The sequence below is a fragment of the Palaemon carinicauda genome, chromosome 18 (assembly GCF_036898095.1).
Source record: "Palaemon carinicauda isolate YSFRI2023 chromosome 18, ASM3689809v2, whole genome shotgun sequence".
Classification (NCBI taxonomy): Eukaryota; Metazoa; Arthropoda; class Malacostraca; order Decapoda; family Palaemonidae; genus Palaemon; species Palaemon carinicauda.
Genome location: NC_090742.1, coordinates 14,045,448 through 14,064,229, shown reverse-complemented (window position 1 = coordinate 14,064,229; position 18,782 = coordinate 14,045,448). Strand labels below are relative to the sequence as shown.

Genomic DNA, 18,782 nt, shown 5'->3' with positions numbered 1-18,782 from the left:
GAACTGTATTCAAATTAAAGAATGAAGTCCTCTTTTTAGCAAAAATCACATATTAATGGTTCTTTAAACTTAAAGGGTTAGCAATCCCATGGTAGCCTATATGTTGATAGTACTGGAGAAGCAGCATATATATGATATATAGTACAGTACTGTACAGTAATTGTATTGAAAGAACCCATAGTTATTAGTTTTATCAAACATTAGGTATCCGATAAAGAAGGGATCTGCAAGAGCAGGAAATTGGATTCTTAACAAGTGAGGTTAAACAAGAGATGTGTTCCAACACTCAGTGATAAAAACTCATGCTATTCTGCATAGTACTGAAAATGCAAGTTTGCCAAGGATTGGCCAATTTACTCTAAAGTACACTTTCTGGGCTGCAATGGTCCAAGAAAGGCCCACTTTATATAAACAGCTCGGGAAGTTGAATATTCTGGCAATTTCTCTAGAGATATAAATACAATTTCCCCCATAAAATCAGTCATAATTTTTTGGAAATATGGTTTGATGCTTCCCCCAAAAGACTGATAAACTGTAAATCTGAAGCTAGCCTGACATGTTGGGTAGATGGTAAACACTGAGCTAAAGCACAAGGCTATATAAAACATTGATTTCTTCGATACAAACATCGTAAGAGCTTATTGCAATGGCAAGAAAAAAGTACACAAAATATACAGTTACTATCATAAATACTAACTAAGCCAGTATATAAAGTTCTCAAAGGTATATTTTTATGTGGTAAAAAAGAAAGCAGGGAAAATAACCAAAGATAGGTGGTAAGGTGAAAATGTCCAGTAAACAGAAGAAATGTAAATGACAGAAAGGAATGCAGCTGGGGGTCCAAAGAGATGCTGCATATTCTTTGGAACTGCTTATAGAGTATTTTGCACTAGGCACACTGTAGGTAGTTATTCTCCTATGGGGACACAAAAAGTATATTAATTAGTTAATTGTTATATGAAATATCTACTCCGTATTGCTTGACTTTGAAAAGTTTCATAATACATCTTAGTTGGGTTCACCTAAAATCACAAAACTTTTTAATAAACAAATTTTCAGAAAGAGTTGTACAATTGCAAGGATGGACATATGAATAGTATTTAAGGTCAAGAGTTAGGGATGTGGTCCAAAATGTTCGTTTATAGGCAAAATACAAGAAATGTTAGTGAATGAGAAGAATGGTTGTGAATTATGGGAATTGGAAACTAACATTATATAATAATAATGTTAGATGGGACATAGTTTGAAAATTAGGATAAAAGTTTATGAAATCATAACTTTGTGAAAATCTAGATTAGTGTGGAAGCCAAGATAAGGGAATCTTTACAGTATTAATCACGTTATTAAACTGTCGGAATAAATTTTAACCTAGTTGTATAAATAACTCTGCTGGTGATCGAAATATCCGAGGGTAGTATTCCAGAATGTGTTACGTAGTTTTCAGTCTATCAGAGCAAGTAAATGCATTACTTGGAATATAAATAGCAAGAGAAAGTATGAATTAGAATTGCTGAAATTTTTGCATTAGGAAAGTAAAATTATCAACACAACAAAGACAAGACTTTGAACAGTGAAACATGTAATTATGAAACCTAGATGCACACATTTCTTAAAGAGCTATCCTGGTATCAAGTTGTACTACAAGATCAGGATTTCATCCTCTGTATAAGACATGAGGTCACTGTATTCCTCTTAAGAGAACACAAATACAATTGCTATGACTCCAGCAAGAATTTATCTTCCTAGTGTGGAATAAGAATAGCTTACGCTAATAAAAGGGAGGACCACTGATAACTTTTTTAAACCCTGGAACGGTATGGTGGGTCGTTCGCGACCCCGAGCGTCAAAAAAAAAAGAGGTTTTTCTCACGTGACTCAACCCCGTGACTGAATTTGTGGGTGATCGACCTGCAGCAGGTGTCTCGCCTACACGCTCTAGTAGTGTCCAGATGTGCATTGCTGTAGCTGTACTCCTTCCCCGATTTCTGAGACGCATCGGGGTCGAGCGCGACCGAGTTTACCCTTCTAAGGTAATTTGCATAATTATCAAAGTTATTACGTATTATGAAATTGTCGTAGAATGGTGCAACTTGTATAGGTTATCAGTTGTGGAAAGTCTTGGTGGATTGTTTGGCTACCATGTGCATGATTTTTTTTTAGTTAAAATGTCGTTCATCACCATGAGGACCATTTTACCGCGAGTGCCCCTTTTTCATTTTTTTTCATTTTTTTGCCAAGTCATTTTTCCGTAAGATATTGCCAAATAGTGTCTTAAAACTTTTGCTTTTTTAGTGTTGGAAAGTGTGTTTAGATGATCTGGCTACCCATGCGTGACTTTTTTTTTGTCAGATACGACGTAGTTATTGGTATATTGGGTATTTAACTGCGGTTGCCAATTTGTTTTTTTTCAATATTTGTAAAAATTAAAAATTTACTACGTAGTAAGGAATTGCCGTATATTATTGATTTTTTTTTCATGTTTATGCGTTAGAAAGTGTGCCTTGATGGTTGGGCTAACACGTGCATGTCTTTTTTTTTATCTGAAATGCCGTATATTAGAATGTTGGGCCTTTTACCGCGAGTGCCCCTTTTTCATTTTTTTTTCATTTTTTTGCCAAGTCATTTTTCCGTAAGATATTGCCAAATAGTGTCGAAAAACTTTTTCTTTTTTAGTGTTGGAAAGTGTGTCTAGATGATCTGGCTACCAATGCGTGACTTTGTTTTTGTCAGATACGACGTAGTTATTGGTATATTGGGTATTTAACTGCGGTTGCCAATTTCTGTTTCTTTTCAATATTTGTAAAAATTTACTACGTAGTAAGGAATTGCCGTATATTATTGATTTTTTTTTTCATGTTTATGTGTTAGAAAGTGTGCCTTGATGGTTGGGCTAACACGTGCATGTCTTTTTTTTTATCTGAGATGCCGTATATTAGAATGTTGGGCATTTTTCCGCGAGTGCCCCTTTTTATTTGTTTTGCATTTTTTGCTTAGTCATGTTACCGTAAGGAATTGGCAAGTAGTGTCGCAAAACTTATATTTTTATAGTGTTGGAAAGTGTTTCTAGATGATCTGGCTACCCATGCATATTTTTTTTTAGCCAGATATAGCGTATATATAGGTATGTGTTCGATTTTCCTGTGATTGCCATTTTTTCGTTTTTTCCCATTTCTTTCAAAATTACTACGTACTAAGGAACTATCACAGAGTAATGATTCCTCTAGATGTTTAATTGTCGGAAAATTTTGTTTACTTCTTTTTTGATTGAATATCATCAAATTTTTGTAGCTAAAATATTATATTGTTTTACATTTTTCTTTTTTTTCGATTTTATTTCCCTTCAAAAAGTTTTTTTGGGGTCAGAATTTTAATTTTATAGTCGTAAAATAATCGACAATTATCCAGCAACCCACCATACAATTTTTATGCATATCCAAGAATAATTAGATTAGTAAATAACACCTTGAAATTGACATACCCTTCCTACATTTCAAGTGGCAGATTAGGGAGTCTGAGTCAGTGTGGTTGGCGGCCATTTTGTGGACATATCTGAAGCGTAAGTTGCCCTATCTATATATATTCTTGTTCCCTATAGAATTTGTGATATTTTGGTATATTTTTACCTGCATAAATATCATATTATATATTAAATATATGTATTTTTTTACGAAATTTCTAAGTACTCAAAAAATTACCTTTAGATATGGCCCCTGATATAAATGTAATTTACAAAATAATGAAGATTTTTTTACATATTTCTATTTTAGGATAACATATGTTTATTCCCTAAAAAAATTAGCCACTTCCTATTTCATTTGGGTACCCAAAAAAATTCATGAAATTTGGACAAATTTTTTTGGCCAAAAAAAGTTACCCTTTTTTTCTCATTTCAGATCTTCACCTCCATGGGTCTGACTTCATCCAAAATACATCAAGATGTGTCCTAAACATTCAAGAATCAATTTCTAAAAGGATTTGTGTATATATGTATAAACTTTTTTTATGAATTTTTATGTAAGGTCTTTTTTTTCTACTTAATTTTTTTAAATATTTATAATAAATAGTTTTTCTGCAGATGAGTAGTATTTATCTTTACAGTTGTTTTAAGCATTCATTGAAGTTTTTTTTGGCAAAAGAAAAAAGGAGGTTACTGCAAAAACTGATTTTTCAAGAATTTTTTTTGCCGTCGGGGTCGCGCGCGTCTGAGTATACCCTTAAAGGGGTGTTCGAGGAGCGTACCTATCCAGGGTTAAATGGCTGTACTGAGGAAGATGAACAATAAAATGTCAATTTCACACACACAGAATGAAATATGAATGAATAAGAGGGAAAGAAGAAGAATCATTATGTGATATGAATTAAAACCTTGATCAGACTAGAATGACTAGCATGAATAACGCACCTAGTTACCACGGGTTAAACTCAATTCATAAATCAACTTACTCTGCCTTTGGTTGGACTTTCCTGATCAGATATGTCAGATGCTCTTGGTGAAGTCATGCCATATGGAAGGTGGTGGGTGGGTGGCGTGGGCAATTTTCGACGAGGACGAGATTCGCTGCTCTCTTGAGATGATGAAAGGGATGTTAAGTTTGGTTTAGAACCCCGGGGAGATGACAAGACTGTTTTTGAAGACTCGGGAGTCTTTGTGTGTTCTGCTACTTGCGCCGCCCACTGCTGAATCCAATTAGGGCTATTGCGACTGAGACTGTTTGGACTCTGTGAAAACAATATCGACAATGAATAAGAAAATAAAAATTTTGGTTTATTCATTCAGTAATTCATTCCATCAATTATTTTTACTAGATATACATGAAATATGTCACGTGTTGCTCAACCTTGAATTTATCTGCTTCTGGTGTGGTACTCCATGGTTCCTCTGAGGGTACATTTCCTCTTGGCGTGATGTCGGCTTCACTTTCAGTGCCAGACACGCCAAACACACGATCAATATCATTCCTCGCTTGTTCTACCTCAGGAGATGATGAATCCTTTTCAATTGTATAAGTTCCGGCTTCACTAACATCATCCTGTTATGGAGCAAATGAAAGCCTTAGTCATACTGTACTCACTAATTTTTCCAAATGTTGTGTTGTGTGTAAGATAGAATTCACACAAATGTATAACAACGAATTTATGATGACCTGTATTAAACTTTGAACTATCATTTAGAAATATGAAGCAATGTCCAACATTATCCAACTTGCCTGTAGCTTTTTATGCACTTTCAACTTATGTGAGAGCCTTTTTTAATACATTCAACTCCCAAAACAAATATAAAAGATTTTAATACAAACTAACCTTCTCTTCTTTGCCAGTTTCACTTCCTAAGGCTAGTTTCACGTCATACGTTTGACAGCTGCTGAGACTGTTGACACTGGTGCTTTGTTTCCTAGCTTCTGGTGTCATTTTTGAAGCAATCTAAAATAGAAACAATATAATCTTACTAATAGATACCACTGAATAACTATCATTTTAAATACAGTAACATCCTTGCAACCTATAAAATAAGGAAACTTAAAACATATAATCCTTCCTTCCCTAATTAACTTTATACCTAATTTTATAGCTTATTAGTTTTCTGTGACATTACTACATTTTTACACGCATTTTGCTCTATATAGATTATTCAATAAATTGAGAACACCTTTTTATGCACTGAAAAGTCTCATTGATATGACTTGTTAAATCATATAAATATATAGATTAGCTTGATGAGGAAATCTCGAAAAGGAACCATAGGTTACTATGTTGCATGTAACTGCATTCCAAATGTTTGCATATTACTGTATATAATGCTTTTGTTCTTTATGAATATTTCTTTTTCAATAATACTAAAATTATTATTGTTTGACAATACTTTTCTGTGAAAACATTTGTAAATAAAAGCTATACAAGAGGTTTCATCAACTTTCCAAACTCATACAAGGAAAAGCAAGAGAAAAAATAACAAAGAGGATATGATTAACAATTTGATTTACTCTGATATTATTCTTTTTAGTTGAATTATAGCATGGAGATTAGATTTAATGTAGCTATACATGTAATTTTCAAGATACTATTCCATCTATAAATACTGTACTTTTTAAATTGCTGAATGTAGAGATAAATTCCCTGTGTAAGGTGGAAGAAGTAAAAAATGGGGGAAAGTGTCCCTAGTCTTACCAAAGTCAATGGTTTGCTCTCCATAAGAATAAACAAATAAATATAAATGGTTTCTTACCCACTTACCCCAAAAAAATTTCAGTATGCCTAATCAGGACTGTTTCCTGTTAGTATTCTTTAGTGCCTTTCTCATAAAGATCTAGATATAATGTAAATTTATTTCTTTATTCCTAATTTCAGTACAGTATATCAATGGAAACAGTTTAAAGGTTTAAAGGTCACTCATGAATGGCAGAGGCAAGGAACACTGACATTGTCCTATCATGCTCTAGAGACGGACCATATTACATACGATCAGTGCCCAAACCCCCTCTCTTCCCAAGATAAGACCAGGGAGGGCCAGGCAATGGCTGCTGATGACTCAGCAGATAGACCTTATAGGCTTCCCCAAACCCCCCTCCTTAACTCACAAGGATGGTGAGGTTGCAGTGACCAAAGGAACTAACGAGTTTGAGCGGGACTCAAACCCCAGTCTGGCAATCACCAGACAAGGATGTTACCACCAAGCCACTACAACCCTAGAGTTTAGAGATCAGTAGGGTTCAGAGCTGTTTCTTAGGAGCAAAACATAGATATTCCTTTACCTTGGTGCCCTTTTCACTCTTTGATCGACCTGTGACCTCCGCAACGGTGGGTTTCTTTTCGGATTTACAGCAAGTCCTTCCTTCTGGTTTTCCTGGCTGCTTTCTGGAAGGACAATTTCAAATTAAATGTAAAGTAAAACCTAATGCAAGTTACATAAGATTATAAGAGTAATGATAGTCATTGCTGAATATTCATATTTATAGATAGAACATTTAAATGAGGTAATATCTAATTTCTATTACCAGATAATTTCTATTGATGTCACTTTAACATGCAGTCATTCTCGAAAGTAGGAAGTATGAACGTTAAAAAAATTACAAAAGCTCTTGTTCATACAAATATACTCTTAAAATAAGTTGAAATGCCATGCATATAATATTCCTCATTTATTCAGTTTCGAGGAAAGTATGTACTTCAACGATGTGATGTGTATTTGTTCTTATAATGCAATACCCCCTTGATGCATTTACCATATTTTTGTTACAGATAAGGTCCAATTACTATCGACTACTCACTAATTCAAAGATTACACCAATCATCGAGTTTTTCTTCTTTCATCATCCATTCAAGTTTTATTAACTTATGACTGAGATGCAATTCACATAAAACAGACACTGGCTAAACATTTTGTATGTTAAATCATTATACCCATTATGAAAAATTTAAGACTAAATCTTCATATTCAGTTAAGCTACTAAATACCTTACCATGATACTGCATATAAATTCCTTTTAAGACAATTTCAAAATTCAAGAATTGTTCAAAAACATACATACAGTACACATAATTTCCCTTAAGTAAGTATCCTGCCTGTAACTAATTTCTTAGAAAGATTCAGGGCGTAAATTTTTATGATGCTACAACATTTGGGCCTGAAGCTGGTTCCAAATAATTGTTTAAAATTAGCATGAACATTATTCTAGTGAAACCATTATTGACAGTATAATCATGCTGATGCACATCCCTTTGAAATTAATTGTTTTTATCAAAATGCAGGTACAGTACTGTAATGTATTTAATTTTTAAGATAATTCATAAGCAAAATGCATAAGAGAAGCATAATAGTATCTAGCAATTTTGTCTCCTCAATAAAGTGTATGTTAGAAAAATTTAAGCTTCTGGTAGAGAACAGTCCTGCTTGAAATAAGGGATTTAGGGATTCCAAAACAGGCATTTTTATCAGAAGATTTCTTCCTGTTCCGGGAGATAAGCAATGGACTATAAAAACCATATTCCAACCAACAATGGTAAAATCACTACTATTACATATCACTTGTTTTCATTGCAGATATTTCTGACATTCTAAAAGTCATTTATGAGGACCTTGGGAAAGCAATAAAGCAACAAATTAGTATATAAAAAATTGCCTCGGCTGTGATTGAAAAATGTAATGAAGTTGACAAGCCACTGCAACTGAAGGGATATTGACCAATAAAACCAGTAAACGTTAACTTGAATGATGGATAAAAGGGTAAAGAGGGAAAACAGGAGCATGTAAGAAATTAGAAAAATTAACTGATTTAGAGTAGAATAACTAATGAGTCGGTTCTCGGTAGTTTCTCTCTGGAAGTCCCATGAAGTGACTAAGTGCAAGGAGTTTAGGGAGCTTAGGACTATGGACAATGCCCAACGATAAAACCACATTTAATTCTGCTGCTTGGGGGAGGCATGAAAATTCTCTTTCTCTCTGCATATGGTGAATTTAAATCTACTCCAAAGCTATTCCAGAATACATTATTAGTGTAGCATTATAGAGTGAATTATTTCAAAGATAAATATTTACATCGATAGTTACCACAACAAGGCAGTTATCAGCTTAGGCTAGGCCATGGCATCTAGTTACCAGTACCGATACATCACAGGATTGAAGGTTCATTTTTATTACTGTTAGATAAGACAACTGCAATTTTTGGGGTGATTTTTTTGGTTTAAAGGGTTGTCTTATACGCCAAAATATACGGTACTTTATATATCCTTAAAAGCAAACTACAACTTAATTGCTGAGGTAACTACCATACAACTTGATTGCTGAGGTGAATTAATCCTTTAAAAAGATTATACACAGTTGGGTCATTACATGTAACAAAATGTATTGATAATATGCAGGAGGAAAGAGATTTTACAAATACATGAAATATGAATAAAGTACAAGATCACATTATTCAAAATACATGTTTACAGAACTCATTCACTCACTCTTTGTGTGCAATGCTCCATTTAGGAGATATACTGTAATGTACTGCATATCTTTCAATAACAAACATGGCAGATATAATTAGGTAACTTTACCTTTATATGCATAACCACAGAGCATAACAATCCATTTAAATTAAAATTCATACATATTAACAACGAAACATGTATTTAATTAGAAATCACATGAATACAAAAAGTGACATGACAGCATAAATTTCAATAATCTCATAAAAAGATAAGACTAAAAACGGGTTACAATGTTAAACGGATGAAAATAGTGTCTACACGTTCACTCACTGAAGGACAGAACAAAAAAAAGGGAATGAAAAACTACAGTATAGTTTTATGAAGAAAGTTGTGCAGAGACAGTAGAGTCATACTTTGGCAGGAGAATCATTGCAAGGCTTTCGTAAAAAAGCACTTCAGCTGAGTCATTGCTAAGGGGTTGGAAGCAAATGCAGGATGATAGATGCATATTTTTGGTGGATTAAGCCTTCTAAAAAGCAATGTCAAGTACAAAATGTTGCACTACCATTATCTTCTGTTTTTCAACTTAAATAGTTAAGTTTCTAACACTGAACGTACCTGTTTGTCTATGTTCTAGTTCAATAAAGGCAGGTAAAAAACTACCATACTAGGATATTCATGCTTTTTCATTTGAAATCAAACTGAAAATTAGTTTTTAAAGATTTTATAACCACTCTTTCAGGTCACTGAGAAATTTTAAGAAAAAAGATATCAAATACATCCAGAAACAAAACTGTCACTTCACATTTTATTTCCCTTCCTTTCCTGCTACAAAAAAGGATTATCGTAACTTTTTCCTTTGAAGTTATATCTTCAATATATGAGAAATTTATTATTTAAATTTATCAAAAAAAGAAAACATAGCCTTCGTCAGGAAGATTCTCTCTTAGGCTAATATTTGTACGAGCATTATAACACCTCTATGCATACTCAATTTTATTTACCGGTACATTAAAGACAAATATTTTAACAAAGGTTTTCACTAAACCTTCTCCAAATGTATAAGATACTTTTCTATGCTGACAAATCAACATGTAATTATTCAATTAGTTTACATAAGATGATGTCTTAGAGCATGCAATAAAAATTATTATTATACTGTAATAAAAATAAATTCTTTCATATTCTCAAACTGCTAATCATTTATTCAAAAGTCCTTTATATCACTGTACAGTATTTGTTTATAATTTCAACCACAATTCTGGTCTGTAGATGATAAATGTAAATTGTTGGAAATAAGTAAGTTGCCTCTTCCATGAGTAATTGCCCAAAGTTACCTGTGAAAAGGATACAGTCATGCTGAGATTGGCTTCTTGACATGGTTTTGTCAAGTCTGATTGCTTGGAGTGTTTATTACTTTTGGCCAAAAGGTCACTCAAGAGTAGTAGAAGCAATGGACTTGACATCATATAGACCAGTCTTATACAGTAATACATTAAATCAACACCAAAGCCCTGGTCCATCCAAGTAAGGACCAGGGAGAGGTAAGAAATGGCTGCTAATGACTCGGCAGGTAGACCTACAGGATCCCCAAAACATCCATCATCGCTTACGAGGATGGTAAGGCTGCAGAGAGTACTGGAAACCAACAAGCTTGAGTGGGCCTAGAACTCCTGAGCCACAATACATTCCATTTCAGACCTTCAATAATAAAAAATAAATTTTTCTAAGAATGAAGAGGAACCGGGTTTGGGGAGGCCTTGTTTGCTTTGTGGCGCCCTCGACTGAACTTCCGACTCCGGCCTCGGTTGTCATGCTGCTGTCATCCAATCATCATACTGTTTGTATCTATGTTTTGATATGATCCAACTTTTTCATAAGCTTATCTTACTTACGGGCTAGCCCGCCTTCATGCAAGAGCCCGAGGTCCCCTTCGTTGTAAGGGGGTCCAATCTCAAACCAACCAGTCACGGACAGCAATCACATACCTGTCCATTAAGCTACCATAACGTTTCAATTTAAAGGGATATGGAAGTACATTTCCTTCACATATAGTATTTTCTTTCCCAAGTTTTATGTGAGAGGAAATTGTTCATCCAATGGAGCAATATTTTTCTAATCTTATTCGTCCAACTTAGAAGTTTTTTTTACTATTTTCAACTCTTTTTATTTTGCTTTCATCCTCTTAGGACCCACTTTATTTCACTGGTAGAGTATTGGAAAACAGTTCTTTTTTTTTTTTTAAAGCATTTACTTGAAACATCAAATAAAGAATTAACAACTTTTTATTTTTCCCCCTCTTTTTTAAAATCAAGTATTCCTTTGGTATATTTCTCTTTAGCCTACTCCATTCTGTGCAATAAAACCCTCTTTGAGAATAACTGAGGAGATTATTGTGAATGATGAGGAAAGTACTAAACTGTATTCCAAATCCAACAAGCAGGTATGGTAAAGATTGTGCTGTAACATTAGACACCTACACAATTTCTAACCCAAATTGTTATAAAGAATTTTTTTCATTCCATTTTACAGCAGAGAGCCACTATAGAAATAGAAAAAGCAACTACAGTAATAGTACTCAACATCCCAATTATGTACAGTTGAATCTCCAACCGTTTCTCACAATGAAATCAAACTAACACTTCTAATTCTGTTATATTCAAAATTTGTTTATGCACATACACTATACTACTGATATATATAATTATGAACTTATTAATATTAAAGCCTGATAGAAAGATTACTATTAAAGAAATGGAGCCAAGTTATAGATGATTTAAAACAAATAAAAAGTAATCAAAGTGGAACGCCTATGAAAAATTTACTACAATGGAACAAGGTAGCAATTAATTCTCAAATATTGTCCTTGATTTAACTATGAAAAAATAACGACATTGTTAAGACATATAATATACATTCCTGAATTCTATGAATCTTACAGTCTCAGAAAACGCATGTTATAATTGATGAAATCTCCGAATATTGGTTCTATACCAAGACTACTAAAATTAATTATGGGAAACTGACACTATGATGGTAAGGCTATTCAACGTACTAATCTACGTCTATTCCTTTTTATCCTGTTTGGATAAAGTTATCAAGTATTGATTACATCAACTGCTGTGTTAAACAGCATCAACTTCAATTAAAGTTTGAATTCCATCATCATTTTCATTATCCTATCCATCAACAACAACTACTTCACAGAGGAAGCATCTAAGCCTGTTATCACCCAGATGAACTACAGTATTTCTGAAATCATTACAGGAGGCTAGAAATACTTGAATCCAGAAGTAATGGCTCACAGGCAAGCAGTAGCGGAAGCAGCAAAGAGCAGCAGCAAAAAACATACGGTATACTATGAAGCAAGGCTAATAAAGTTCAAGATTTCATTTAAAACTGAGGAAAATATGTTTTGTCTGTATCCTTTTTAAAATGTTAAAAAAGGGGTGGTTGTGTGTTCACTTGTGACACACGCACGTACACACACACACACTGCTTAGAAATGCGTACCTCTGAGTCTCCGGGGTGCCGCTCATCATCTTCTCGATCAAGTAGGAGGCAGATTCATTGAGGGTCATGGCGTGGGACGCCCTACTTGAGCTATCAGGGCTTGGGGTTCGCATCCTGGTAAAAACATTTCACACTGATAGAAACCCGACAGCCAGCCTTTCACTTCAATCTTTTTTTTATTTCTTTTTCAATTATCTAATTGGGATTAGATTGTCCCACTAACATCGTGTTAGTTAACATGGAGCCATGAGACTCCTATTCGAATAGGACTGTTAGACTAGCATTCTCAGATTAAGAAGATGCACTGGCTGGATTAAGAGCTGTTAGTTCATCTACAAGTCATGAAACAGATGACTTACAATACATGTTAGTTTGTGAAGGGTTAATCATTACGGGTTAAGACTTTAGAACAGAGCAGAATATTTCTGCCATATTAGTAGCAAACAAATGCTTTTTGATAACCTTCTGCTAAAGGTTTCAGTGAAGTGTCAGTCTTGCAATGTTATCCTCCTCGCAGATGCAATATAGCAACACAGTCTTCTAAGTACATATCGTTGCAATATGAAATACTAAATAGGATGCTTTCCCAGTCATCTGTATTTTGAAATCACTTTCATGCTTACTCTTCAAGTCTTGACATGCCCTTGCAAAATGATGATTTCGATGAAAAATATTTCCTTGTAAGGAGAAACCGTGTTAAGAAGTGTGTTTTTTTAAATATTTAGGGAAAGATTCAGGAGGTGTGTTACATATTATGCACATACATACAGTGAAAATAGTTGAATGTCGCATGCCATACATATGGGGTCAACATAAAAAGCCCTTAAAATAAAATAAAAAGACAATAATGAAAAGCATTCTCTCCTACTAGCAAATAAAGAAAAAGCCTTAAAGAAGAAAATCATAAGATAATATATTGATTTTAGAGTGAAATAATTTAATTGGAGTAAGCAAAATCCTGTCACACAAACAATATACAGCATGATTATGAAGATTAACTAAGAAATCAACAATGAACTACGGAGTGCAAGTGAAACATTAAAAAAAGTCAATGTTCAAGTTATGTATTTAAAATAAATGGCCTACAGTCTTATTCCTTCTATCAAAACACATAGACAAACACCATCCATTTCAACATGATGGCTTTCATGAAAAAAAAATCATTGATAAGACTAAGAACATCAGGGCAACGTGCAGAAAGTTTAGGCAAAACTGACAACACTGGTCTACAGATTAAAGTTTCACTTCTCAACAGAATGATAATACAGTATACTAATCACTTTGCACACTGCCGTAACATACTTGCTCATCACTCTTCCACTGACGACAGGAACAAAAAAGCAGAATTTGTGATCCACAGTTTGACCCGATACTTACTTGAGACTCGCGCCTTTGGCAGAATCCTGTGAGGTTGATCTGACGATCCTTTGGGGTATCTGAGGCGAACGTAATTCGGGGGTCCTCGGCGACCGTGGAGATTTCAAATCAGCTGTTGTGTAAAATCATGAAATTACGTTATTTTAGGAAATTAACAGGCAAAGGATAAGACTTATTACAAATACAGTTGGGAGGACTCCAGTATAATGCAACAGCTTTTCATAAAATTTCTTGGGAAAAATATAATTTACTAAACTGTTTACAGCATTCATACAACATGCGATATATCAAATTCCTTCAAAATGTTTTTATTTTCAATTAGAAGGACATCATTGTAAGGAGAATGGCCAACATAAAAAGGGTTCAAAATCAAAGATACAAATACATACATACATATACCAAAGGCACTTCCCCCAATTTTGGGGGGTAGCCGACATCAACAAGAAACAAAACAAAAAGGGGGACCTCTACTCTCTACGTTCCTCCAGCCTAACCAGGGACTCAGCCGAGTTCAGCTGGTACTGCTAGGGTGCCACAGCCCAACCTCCCACATTTCCACCACAGATGAAGCTTCATACTGCTGAGTCCCCTACTGCTGCTACCTCTGCGGTCATCTAAGGCACCGGAGGAAGCAGCAGGGCCTACCAGAACTGCGTCACAATCGCTCGCCATTCATTCCTATTTCTAGCATGCTCTCTTGCCTCTCTCACATCTATCCTCCTATCACCCAGAGCTTTCTTCACACCATCCATCCACCCAAACCTTGGCCTTCCTCTTGTACTTCACCCATCAACTCTTGCATTCATCACCTTCTTTAGCAGACAGCCATTTTTCATTCTCTCAACATGGCCAAACCACCTCAACACATTCATATCCACTCTAGCCGCTAACTCATTTCTTACACCCGTTCTCACCCTCACCACTTCGTTCCTAACCTTATCTACTCGAGATACACCAGCCATACTCCTCAGACACTTCATCTCAAACACATTCAATTTCTGTCTCTCCATCACTTTCATTCCCCACAACTCCGATCCATACATCACAGTTGGTACAATCACTTTCTCATATAGAACTCTCTTTACATTCATGCCCAACCCTCTATTTTTTACTACTCCCTTAACTACCCCCAACACTTTGCAACCTTCATTGACTCTCTGACGTACATCTGCTTCCACTCCACCATTTGCTGCAACAACAGACCCCAAGTACTTAAACTGATCCACCTCCTCAAGTAACTCTCCATTCAAGATGACATTCAACCTTGCACCACCTTCCCTTCTCTTACATCTCATAACCTTACTCTTACCCACATTAACTCTCAACTTCCTTCTCTCTCACACCCTTCCAAATTCTGTCACTAGTCGGTCAAGCTTCTCTTCTGACGTACCCTGACAATGTTATTGTTCTACATCAAAAAAACTTTGAAAGGTTCAGGTCAAGAAAGTTAATGTAAAAAGAAAGTAGCCTTCAACAGAAAATTCCAACCTCAATTACAATGAAATTACTCACTGACCAAAAAGTATGGTTTAATTTGAAAATACAAGTAATGAATATGATAAGTCTTTTACTGGGGAGTACATCAATATTTTACATTGGCAACACCTCACCAGTTGATCATATATTGCTAATTACTAAAGGGTGTAATGAAAAATGCATCACAACTAAAAATCTAATTATGAAAGTTCATAAAAAATTCTACATGATGAAAAACAAATACTATTCACGTTTAGTGATGATTAAACTGTGATGAGAGGTAATGCTAACAAAATAAACTACCTGTTATAAAAATTAACATTCTGATTACTGTATAACGAAAGAGTAATAACGATACACCGTTGACAAAATACTAACAGGGGATAAACTCCAGGTTTGTAATATCAAGTAAAAGTTAAAAGACACTGGAGGTAATGTAGAAGACTAGGGACTGCAGGGATACAGTACTCCAAAATATTTTAAGAACATCTAGTTCTCTTGCTTGAGGGTACACTAGGGCACACTATTCTATCTAATTTCTCTTCCTCTCGTTCTGTTAAAGTTTTTATTGTTTAGGTCGGAAATATTTATTTTAATGTTGTTACTGTTCTTATATTTAATTTTCCATGTTTCCTTTACTCACTGGGCTATTTTCCCTGTTGGGGCCTCTGGGCCTATAGCATCCTGCTTTTCCAAATAGGGTTGTAGTTGCTCGAGGTGCACTGATGAAACTACCCCCACTCACTTACTGGACGCAAAACATTAAAAGGAGCTAAAAAAAAGAACATTTTATAGAAGCTCACCTGTCCTCCTAGGAGCCTCGTCGTCCTGATCTGAGGAAAAGTATCCTTCAGAATGGTATCCCCCAGCACGTCGGCCTTGAAACAGTCCTGTGGCCCCAATGGTGCCACTTCTAGGACGTCCGACAGGAGGCTTTCCTACTCTTTCCTCCACTTTCTGTGAAAAGGATAAAGATTATTTAGAAAATGTACATTGGACAGGATCCGTTTCGTGGTTGTATTTTAGTGAATTACTTTATTTAAAAACGGATATCCTTAAACATATTTTAAGGGGTAATACTATTTTACACATGCAAAGGATCAACGAAGGATACTGAGTAAACAATTATGAGGAGAACATTCTTACCATATACACAAACACTGTAAGCTTCTTAACCTATAATTCACAAGAAACACAAACAGGTGAAAAACATTGATTCAGAAAAGTAATTGTTCTCGTGTTGTCAGACACACCATTCGAAGTACTTAATTACACTGAAATAAATTAGTGTAATTTACTTGCCATATATATTGTACATGCCCCAAAACACATCCCATTTCCAAAATTACAATCTTTGAAATCATTAGACACGTCCTTACACAAACACAGCTAAAACTTCTGATTTTCTAATAGCTTTTTGTCTTCTATGATTTGTGAAAGAATTAAATAAAGTTAATTCCTCTATTTCACAAGATCTCAATATATGAAAATATGAGGGTATTGCATAAAAACTCCAACCCTGTCTATAAATATGAAAGTCGTGAGGAATATTGAAATGTTTGCGGATGCAAGAGACCTACAGTACGCAAGAAGCCATAATCTGATCGTTCAAAGGTTTCTACTTATTTTCCTGGTTTGTTTATCTCTACTTGCAAAAATATGCCACACACACACACACACATTATACATATACATACACACACACACACACACACACACACACACACACACACACACATATATATATATATATATATATATATATATATATATATATATATATATATATATACATACATACACACACACACACACACACACACATATATATATATATATATATATATATATATATATATATATATATATATATATATATATATATATATATATATATATATGTGTGTGTGTGTGTGTGTGTGTGTGTGTGTAAAATCACTGGGATACGTTATGCTCAGATGTAAAACAACCACATGGAAAATGAAATAGAAAATATAGGAGTAAGTTTTGAAGAAGAATCACAAAAAAACTAGTTAGGACTTACTACTATATCTTCTATTTAATTTTCCCTGTGGTTATTTTGATGTGTGTGTGTGTATATATATATATATATATATATATATATATATATATATATATATATATATATATATATATATATATATATATATATATATACACACATATAATTTAATACAAGAAGTCATGCAAATTTGAAATCAACTAAGTAAAATCTATCTACTTTACAATCAAATATTCCTCCAATTAAAACCAATTATTCCTTGAACAATATTGGCAGTCTGGCTCCTTTCTTATTCTGTTTAAAGGTTGCTACTCTGATTTCGTTATCAAATCACAATAAAGTGATAAATGCTTAAGACTGTTTGAATGATCAAGACCTCGTTCGTCATCTGAGCAGCTCATAAACATCAGATTACGACAGAGCACACATGATACAACATAGGAAGTTTAACTCTTGAATACAAAAATTCTTCGTCACTAGAGACTTTTCAAACATCAGCCAACTTTTGACAATTGAAAGTGTTATATAGAAAATAAAATAAACTTTTGAACACGGAAAGTGTTTTATATAATAAAAAAAAAAACATTAGCACATTTTGCCTACATCATTAATTTCGGGCTGCCCTTCTTGAGAACAGTATTACCTGGTATACACCAAAAGTTAAGTTGTGATGCAGATATGTATGGAATTTTGAGGATAGTTTGCCCGTAATCCAGTTTCGGGCTCTCAGTGTTTTGGCATAACTATCTAATTATCCTTTTTTTTATCCAGTTTCACCAGATAAGTTACAACATAACAAGGGGAAATCTTAAAATCAACCCTTGAACGAGATTGGTAAAACAAGGGTACTACAATTATCAGTTCTAAGTCCTGCCAAATATTCTTGCGCTGTTCATTTAAAGGTTTAATAAAGGCCACTCATGAATGACAGAGGAAAGGGAGAGTGACACTGCACCATCAAGCAGGACAATGCCCTAGACATGATCAGCGCCAAGCCCCCTCTCCACCCAAGCTAGGACGACCAAGGAGGGCCAGGCAATGGCTACTGATGACTTAGCATATAGACCTATAGGCTCCCCCAAACCCAAAATCCTTTGCTCACAAGAATGGTGAGGTTACAGCGAAGAAAAAAAAAAAAAAAAAAAAAAAAAAAAAAAAAAAAAAAACTGATGAGTTTGAGCGGGACTCAAACCCTAGTCTGGCGTTCACCTGTAAGGGACGTTGTCACGTTGGCCACCACCAATAGTTAATAAGAACTGATGACCTTATCGAATAATAAACCCAAAGTCAGAGAATATGTTATAGATACAAGAAGGAAAGACTTCGAAAAGTAAACAGGTTCATGAAGATGTTTGTCACCAAAGACAAAACTGAATGTTTCAAAAGACTTAGATATTATCTACTTGGCCCCCAAAAGCAAGAGGCCATACAATATACAGTAGTCATGTGCTCAAGAGGAGAAAACTGTAGGGTGGTTATTC

General features: G+C 34.5%; 1 protein-coding gene across 6 annotated transcripts in view; it reads right to left on the bottom strand.

Annotated features, from left to right (window-relative positions):
* LOC137657616 (nucleolar protein dao-5-like) overlaps positions 1–18,782 on the bottom strand; it is a 143,001-nt gene that overhangs the window by 28,981 nt on the left and 95,238 nt on the right. For 5 of the 6 annotated variants that reach the window (XM_068391976.1, XM_068391978.1, XM_068391975.1 and 2 more), the window contains 7 exons: positions 16,082–16,235; positions 13,803–13,914; positions 12,426–12,539; positions 6,749–6,851; positions 5,301–5,420; positions 4,838–5,029; positions 4,443–4,718 (listed from right to left, as the gene is read on the bottom strand). In XM_068391976.1, coding sequence (XP_068248077.1) covers positions 4,443–4,718; positions 4,838–5,029; positions 5,301–5,420; positions 6,749–6,851; positions 12,426–12,539; positions 13,803–13,914; positions 16,082–16,235 — 1,071 coding nt within the window. The remainder of the gene's footprint in view (positions 1–4,442; positions 4,719–4,837; positions 5,030–5,300; positions 5,421–6,748; positions 6,852–12,425; positions 12,540–13,802; positions 13,915–16,081; positions 16,236–18,782) is intronic. The other variant, XM_068391979.1, reaches the window with a different exon arrangement.